Below are 8,251 nucleotides of genomic sequence, written 5' to 3'. Positions count from 1 at the left end.
TGAATTTTACATCTGAATAAATACCAGGCAGGCAGAAGCACCAGCTTGATTCCAGTAAGGCTGGAGGGTGAAGCAGCACCCGGGCACACTGTGGGCTGGGCTTTAGCTCTGCACCAGGAGAGCAAAGTTCTCCCTCTGGGCTGGCTCACGATAGGAAGAGGAACACCCCTGGATAGTGTGTGAGCGGCTGTTTGTTGTATCTCAGCAGACACACGATTCCTCAGCAACTCCTGAAGTCAGGATTGGAACAGATTTAAGGTTCATCTCAGCAGCTGTCCTCTGGATGGGCTGCTGGATGGACTTCGGGGTCCATCATGTGTGGGAGAGCAGCTGGGGTCTGGCTGGGTCCAGCACTAAGGGAGCCCAACCCTGCAGAGTTTCTTCTGCCCTTTTGTGCTCTTCTAGGGGCCTGTGACACCACCTTGGAGGTGCCTTTTTGGGAGGTTGAGAAGCACAGCACGTCTCTAAGGTTTAAAAATACCTGGCCAGCTTTTCCAAAACCCAAGTATTCAACCTGCTCACTCTTCGGTGGCCTTTGAAAAGCAGAAGGTGGCCATTCACTGTGCAGGAGGAAGGCAGAGCAGTCCTGCCTCCCAGAGCATCCCACCACGTGACCTGACCCTCTGGCAGGACCTCCAACGCCGAGGTCTCTGTGTCCAGTCCTCCTTGTGTCCCCCCAGAGCCAGGGAGCCGGACATCACGTCTGGGGTGCAGCAGCACCTCGCTCCGAGCCGTTTGAAAAGCAGAAGGTGGCCATTCACTGTGCAGGAGGAAGGCAGAGCAGTCCTGCCTCCCAGAGCATCCCACCACGTGACCTGACCCTCTGGCAGGACCTCCAACGCCGAGGTCTCTGTGTCCAGTCCTCCTTGTGTCCCCCCAGAGCCAGGGAGCCGGACATCACGTCTGGGGTGCAGCAGCACCTCGCTCCGAGCCGGGGGGCACCCCGCCCGTGGCTGTTCTCTCTGCCTGCAGCCTGCCTGTGCTGGCAGCCTGGCCTGGCCCAGCCCACAGGTCCTCCTGGCTCTCAGCCAAGCCCTCTTGGTTCTCCAAATCACTGACCTGCCCCTCCCCAAACTCCAGAATGGTTGGCAAATTGCCTTGCTTGGGGCAGCGTCTCTTTAGGCTGACCAAGAAGGGTTGAGGCAAGGAGAAGATGTCCACGTTGTTGCCTAAGTCGATCCAGGTGACGCTGGGGAACTTCTTGGGGTCCTTCAAGGTTTCGGTGAGGTCCCGGAGGATGGCTTTGGTGAGGCGGTTGCCGTTGAGGGAGAGGGTGGTGAGGTGGGGCAGCAGGCAGAGGGCGGGCAGCAGCTGCAGGAGCATGTCATCTGTCAGCTCGGTGAAGCACAGCTCCACCGTGTCGATGTGCTCCGAGCTCTGCTGCAGGTAGGACCTCACGCGCTCCAGGTCCTTCAGCGTCAGCGGGATCCCCGACAAGTCCACCGTGTTGTCCTGAGGCTTCCCCATCAGGACAGCTTTCAAGCTGCAGAGGAAGGAAAGGAGAGGAAAGGGATGTCAGTGTGGGGGGTGTCTGTGCTTGGTGGCATCGCTTTGGGCAACCTGGGCACTCTTGGAGGGATGAGGACATTGAGTTATTGAGGTAGGATGTTCAGCCTCTGGGGTTGGGTGATTGGATCTAGAATTTCCCGTGTGTTGGACCTGTTGTGTCTCTTCAGTCTGGCTGCTGAGGAGATGAGCAGGACGAGAAATGCTCAGATAAATAAATTCATTCTCACCATGGCCCTAGAGAGACTCATTAGCATGAGCTAGACTGGCCTTCCACAGGTCAAGTTAGCCTCTAAAGCGAATCAAACACATCCACAATGGGGACCTGTCAGCAGACTAGGGCTGCTGAGAACTTTTTGCTCATGTATTCTTCTGAGTGAATTAGGAGGTGGAAGGAGCCTCACACAGGCTAATTGCTTGTGTCAACTCGGGGAGCTCACGTGTCTCCTCTGCTGTGGTGGCACACGTGTTAACCAGCTGTGGAGATGCTTCTGCCTTTCATTACAGCCTCAGCCAGGGACCAGTTCTGCCCAGTACCTGTTGGGTTTTCTAGCTGGAAACACAAGCCAGCCCTAACAGTGCTTTTCCTAGCCTCCAAGCCATGCTCCCCAACTTGTCTGTGTAGATGCTCCAGTGCTTCCACTCTGGTGCCAACATTTAAAACCCATCCACACAGAACAAGTTTTACAGCTGGTGCCACAACGGGCATCCCCCAGGCCACGAGCTGTTGAGTTTTCACTGCTGTGGTGGCACTTCTCTCAGTGGTAGTTGGTGGTTTGTTTGGGTACACACACCTCCACAGCCATTTAACAAGTTCCAGACTTCAGAAGGTCTCATTTAACTTTACATGGGCAGAAAGGCAGCTGCTAATGTGACGTGGCTCCTTCTACTGGTAATTTTTTGGCAGCACTGGGAAAGAAATGAATGAAATGATACATTATGGAGAAAAATTGATGTTCACATGTTGGCAGCTACTTCTCTCCCAGCTGTACCTTCCACATCACTGTTTGGAAGCAGCCCTGGTGAGTGAGGTGAGTGAGGCTGGGGCCAGGGTGATGCCTCAGTACAAGTTCTTCCAACCTAATAAAACCTAAATGACTCTTGATTACTCTTGTCTTGCAGTCTTTGAGCACCAAAGCTGGTTAGAGCAGGCTCTTGCTGTCAGATAAAGCACCTAGTATCCCTGTGAATAAGTGATAACTCTTTAATGGCATGGCCAAAATCACCATCCAGGGGTTGAGCCTTGTTTTATCCAGCACAGCTCTCCCCTGGGGTGGGGAGATGCTGCCTGCCTTCAGGTGCTTTCTTGGGGGAATTTTAAAGGGGCTTTAATACAGTAAAACCAAGAAGATAACGGAGTGGGAATAGGGGCAGCTCTTCAGGGCAGCTTTTATTTTGTTTTGAGCTGCTTTCAATATTGCTTCATGTTCATATTGCTCTTCTGTGGCAGCCTGTCCCTCTGGAAACAAACCCAGCAACCCCCAACACCACTTAATAAAAATAGTTCTGTGGCTATCCTGCACCACCTCATGGAAATGAGGATATTAAGTTAACAAACAGCTGTAAAAACTTTTAGCCCTGCTATAAAGTTTGCCACAGAATGGCCCCCAAATCTCTGGAGGGAGATCTTCTCATTAAACAAATCCCTACAAGCTTTAGTGGAGGAGCAACTACACCCACTTGGTTTCAGCTGCACATTTTGGGAAGATATTCCACAGGGCAAGAGGCAGATTTTTTACTTTTCCCTGCTGGAAACAGTAGATGGGGGTTTGTCCAATGTGAGGGTAGAATGGGGTGCACAAACTCCCCCTAACTCTTTGGCAGGGTGCTTTATACACACTCATGCTGAACCCAAAGCTGTTTTGCATGCAGCCTTGAATCAGATCAGAAAATGTTCCCATGAACAACAGTATTGGTGTTTAGAGCAAAGAGAATGAAAAGAAAGAGATTGCCTTTTGCTTTGGGTTCATTTTTCTCTAAAGCACTGCACAAATGGGGACAGGAGAGGCTGATGTGTCCTGTAATAAAGTCTAATTGGGCTATTGAGCCATTTCCTTGGAGGGCAGAGGAATAGCTCAAGAAAAATGAAGAGGCAGCCCCATACAGTGAAGAATTACAGTGAGAAATTTCTGTGGTATCACCAGTGAGAAAACTATCTATCTACAAGAAATGTCAGCAAAAAATTACTGAACATAATGAGTCATCAGAATAAAAAAAAAAAAGTAGTCTTGAGATAAAAGACTTGTCCTGAAATACTGGTGCTATCAAAGACTTGTCCTGAAATATTGGTGCTATCAAAGATAAGTATTAAATAGCTTTTTCAGAGTCCTTACTCCTGCTTCAGCTGATGACAGTCAAACACTGGGAGAGATATTCTGGAGATGGAGGGCAGGAATCTGACCAAATGCAGGCACTCTGTTACCAGGAATGTTGGCCAAAGGGAGAAGCTCCCCCAGCCTTGGAGGAGGAACTGAGCCAAGAAAATAGAACTCTTCAGCTTAAATGAGGGATGTGACTGAGGTGTACAGAACATATTATATATTATTGACTGCAATTTATGTTTTCTATACTATCTATATGATAATAAGGATGAATAAAGCAGAGAGGATGAGAATAGCCTTCATCTCTCTTAGGGCATGAGCTGAGGGGCACCCACTGATGCTGCAAGACCAAACTCCCAGCAGATAGAAGGGAAGGAGCTCACCTTAACCTCCTAGCTCCAGCCATGGGGTGTCACCCAGATCAAGGGCTGTGTGGGAGCTCTAAAGCGAGGCTGACAGCATCAAAAGTCATGTTGGGATTTTGAGAAGAAATAAAACTATGTGTTTTTAAATTGCCTTGGTTTATGTCCATTCAGCAAGATGGACATTCACCCTTCTGCTTCACAGCCAGGAAGGGTGGGTGAGTGGATCCTATGGGTGCTTGGCAGCTGCTCTGCATTTGAACTAAGGAGAGGAGTTACAGTCCCAGGGCAAAGCTGCTTCTGCTCACACCAGTGCCAAGGAAAGGACTGTATTTCCCAAGGTAAAAAAGTAAAAAAGATCCTTTTAGCAGGTTTGTGATGCTGCCTGGCTGAATATTCTCCTTTTTGTTTTTCCTCTTTCTTTTGTTTTACAGACTCCCAACACTCCTCAAACCCTGAAAGATGAATCTAAAAGTAACATAGACAGAGCCCAGATCAGAACTGCAGGTGCCAAATTCTCTTCATTTTGGAGACACACAGTCCCTGCACTGGACCACCACAGCCCATGCTCACCTTCTGCTTCATCCTTAAGTTTTATTTGTCAGGACTGCAGCGTGTGTGTGCTGCTGTGATTATTCATTAGCTGGGCCAGCTCCTTGTTTACTGCCATAGAAAGGTTTAGGGGTTTATTAAGTGTAGTTTAAAGTCTTTTGCTTTTCACCACCTTTACAAAGGAACAGCTTGAAGAGATTTCACTCCTCTCCTTAGAGAGATTCAGGGTAAAGAGGATTTAAAAATACATAAATATAAAAATATGTAACTTTAAAGCTCCTTTAGAGCTCACCAATAAACACCTAAGAAATTCCTAAGTCTTTACTGTTAAGAGGGAAAGTACCAGCAAGGCTCAGTTGTTTTGGTCTCTTCTTGTTCCAGGAGACTTCCCAGTTTTGCTGAGGTTTGCAGTTTTTACACCATGAAGTCTAGATGTCCCCATTAACTTCCCTCCCCTGTTAGCAAAATCTCAGCTAGCTCCTCCCTCTGCTTTGGAGGTGGTAGGAAGGGCAGAGCACTTGGCCTGGAGAGCTCATCACGTGGGGCTTTGCTCCTAATTTTGGCCCTGATGTGCCATCAGAGTTAACTTTATTACGACCAGTTGTAAAATAACTGTGGCTGTTGGGAATGTGCCGTGGGACTCACACAGAACCATGGAATCACAGAATGTCTGGGCTGGAAGGGGCCTCCAGAGGTCATCTAGTCCAACTCCCCTGCACTAATCAGGGACATCTCCAACTAGATAAAGCCACTCAGAGCCTCATCCAGCCTGATCTTGAATGTCCCCAGGGATGGGACCTCCACCACCTCTCTGGGCAACCTATTCCAGGGATCTATCACCTTCATACTGAAGAACTTTCCCTAACATCTAACCTAAATCTGCCCTTTTCTACCTCAAAGCCATTAGCATCCCTCAACAGGATCTCCTGTTGCCATTGCAAGCCCAAGCACTGGGCTGTTTCTCCAATCCACCACAGCATTTTTTTCCCAGCATCTTGTTAAGAGTGTACCTGGAGGAAATGCTGCAGTGCCAGAAGTGTCTCTAAGTTTCCTCCTGCAGCAGGACCCCCAGCGTTGTGTGCTGCTGGTGGCTGCTCCAGGAATAGCTCTTTCTTTGGATGCCTTTCCTCTCCAGATCCCACTGACTGTTCTTTGGCTCCACACCAAGCTACACAGGCCTGTTCCTCCTCTATTCCAGGCACAAAGCTCGGGGTGTTTGAGGGGAAGAGTCATTTCTGTGCACCCAAGAGCATCTCCTGCACCAGGAGAACCACCACAGGTCTTGTGGCTTTGGCCGTGGAGTGCTAGTGGAAGGACCACTGGCATCAGGAAGATCTTGATCAGTAAATCCTTCCCAACAGGGTGAGATAAAGTCAAGGATCTTTGATTTACATTTCTTTACTAAATTACTCCATGCCTGTGCAATGTCTCCATGGCTATGCATTAAATTCTAAAAGCTTGTGATACAAATAGCAAGAAAAAGTCATTTTTACCCCCAGATGAGTGCTGACCTTTTCCACCAGCCCAAAATCCTCCACGTTCATGAAGAGCCCTCCACTAGAGAGCAGTGTCACCCAGCCCTTGGTGCCTAAAAGCCAGCAGAGCACCCCAACCCCAGCTCAGGAGGGACACAGCCCCCAGAGTGCACCTTGCAGATGGGTTCCCACCTTGCAGATGCTGTCTCATCCCTGCTGTGGTGAAGGGGAGAGGTGTCACTGGGCCATCAGATGTCCTGCTGGTGGCACAGCCCTTGGCTCCTCTGCTGGGTGTGTCACAGGGGCTGAGTTGTCTGGGAGCTGATGGTGGCTTTGGGCAGCTCTGCTCAGACTTTGAAGATGCAGGTCTGGCTGTAAATGCACCTGGGCACACTAATGTTCACAATGATGTGAATGTGGAGGAAGGAATCTGATATTTTGGGTGCAGCACCTCTTTGGGGAGAAGCAGAGCGCTGAAGAACAGAGAACAGAAGAAACAGAAGAATCTCTGTTTGGGGCTGGGTGGATTAATTTACTTGAACATCTCCCCAAATGCCTCTAATTCCACCCTAGAGCATCTTTCTGAGTAGAGGGAAATAACGGGCAGAAATTTCCTTTGCATTAAGCATTTTGGCAATGTGATATTTAGTCCCTTTCTAAGGCTAATGTGCCTCAATCTATTGCTAGCAGAGAGGAGCTGGGAAACCAAGGGGAATGAAAGTCAGGCAGCTGAGGCAAAAACTGCAGGCAGGGACCAGTTCTGCACCATCTTCATGGGCACATGGGCTGTGGGAAGTGCAAAGACTAAATTGATTGTGGAAGTGGAGGAGAAAAATATCAGGATGCAAAAAAGAACCAGACACGTTCGACGAGTCATTGAAATGAATTTAAAAAGGGGGGGAAAAAATGTGCCATGGTTTTGGTTTCCAGTCCAAAGCACATAAATTTGACCCACTAACAATGTCCAAGTGGAAGTCACAGCTCCATTACCTGGGGACTCAAGGAGAATCCATCTAGGTCCAAGTTTTGGGGGGTGCTGGAGAAGCAGCTGTGCTTGGTGAATATGTGGTGATGTATGGCCAGTGACAGGGTGCTGTGATGGTAACCCCTAGAGAAGGTTCAGTGGCATGGTTAAACCCAACCACTGGGTCTGAGATGGACCAAAACATCCCCCACACCTTCCCACAGCCCAGCTCCATCAGCAAACTGCCCTTCCCTGCACAACCAGCTCCTCGACAGGGTCCAGACCTGAGGAGCCTGGGTTCAGGAATTTGGTGAAGTGATGGTGGCTGCTCTGGCTGAGACCCACCATTTCTGTGAGACCAGAACAGGGATTTTTCCAAACTTGTTTTTTAATTTCCTGCTAAGCAGAATTCTAAAAATAACTATTTGGGATCCATCAAAATGCTTTGCTATAATTATAACTCTATTTAACATTGCAAAGTTAAAAAAAATAAAGGAACTATCCTGCTGTTGGAGTATTCCATTTTTCTAATTCCTCAAAATGAAATGTATTTTTATATTCCTTCCTCTGCTTCATCTTGCTCTTGAGAAACCTGCCTTTTCCTATAGAGAAACTCTGCTGGAATATTGCCAACAAACTCTGCTCCAGCCTAATCAGAAACTGCTGCTGACGCCCCACTAATAAGCTGCATTTGCAGAAAAGGCAATTTGCCCAAGTGCCAACAGAAAAAACAATCAAGAATTTAAAAGAAAACAACATGTTGGGATTGCTGCTTCTGTAAATGACCTCCTGGAAGAGGATTGCAGCAGAATAAGATTGTTCTAGTTTGCATTAAACCAAACAATAGACTGCAATAAAATTAAAAAAAAAAATTCTTTTCTTTAAACTCTAACATGAGAAAATAAAAAGAGCTGAAAAGACTCTTGGAAAGGGACCTTTTATGATTAAGTATATTAAAAATGCTCAAGTAACCATCAGATTTCCATGAGCAGAGAGAAAGGAAGCTGATGTGCTCTGGTTTGACCAGAAAAAAGCACTTTAGAATTGGGTTGTCCTCCTCAGTGTCCAAGG

General features: G+C 48.0%; 1 protein-coding gene across 1 annotated transcript in view; it reads right to left on the bottom strand.

Moving 5' to 3' along the window:
* Window positions 1-897: 897 nt before the first annotated feature.
* Window positions 898-8,251, bottom strand: part of LOC103778344 (leucine-rich repeat-containing protein 75A-like) — a gene marked incomplete at its 5' end in the record, with an annotated part of 41,956 nt that continues 34,602 nt past the window's right edge. The window contains one exon of the mRNA XM_008945927.1: window positions 898-1,483. Coding sequence (XP_008944175.1) covers window positions 898-1,483 — 586 coding nt within the window. The remainder of the gene's footprint in view (window positions 1,484-8,251) is intronic.

This window comes from Merops nubicus, unplaced genomic scaffold (assembly GCF_000691845.1).
Source record: "Merops nubicus isolate BGI_N331 unplaced genomic scaffold, ASM69184v1 scaffold6158, whole genome shotgun sequence".
Lineage (NCBI taxonomy): Eukaryota > Metazoa > Chordata > Aves > Coraciiformes > Meropidae > Merops > Merops nubicus.
The sequence above is the reverse complement of the archived record's forward strand: the minus strand, read 5'-3'. Positions and strand labels throughout refer to the sequence as shown.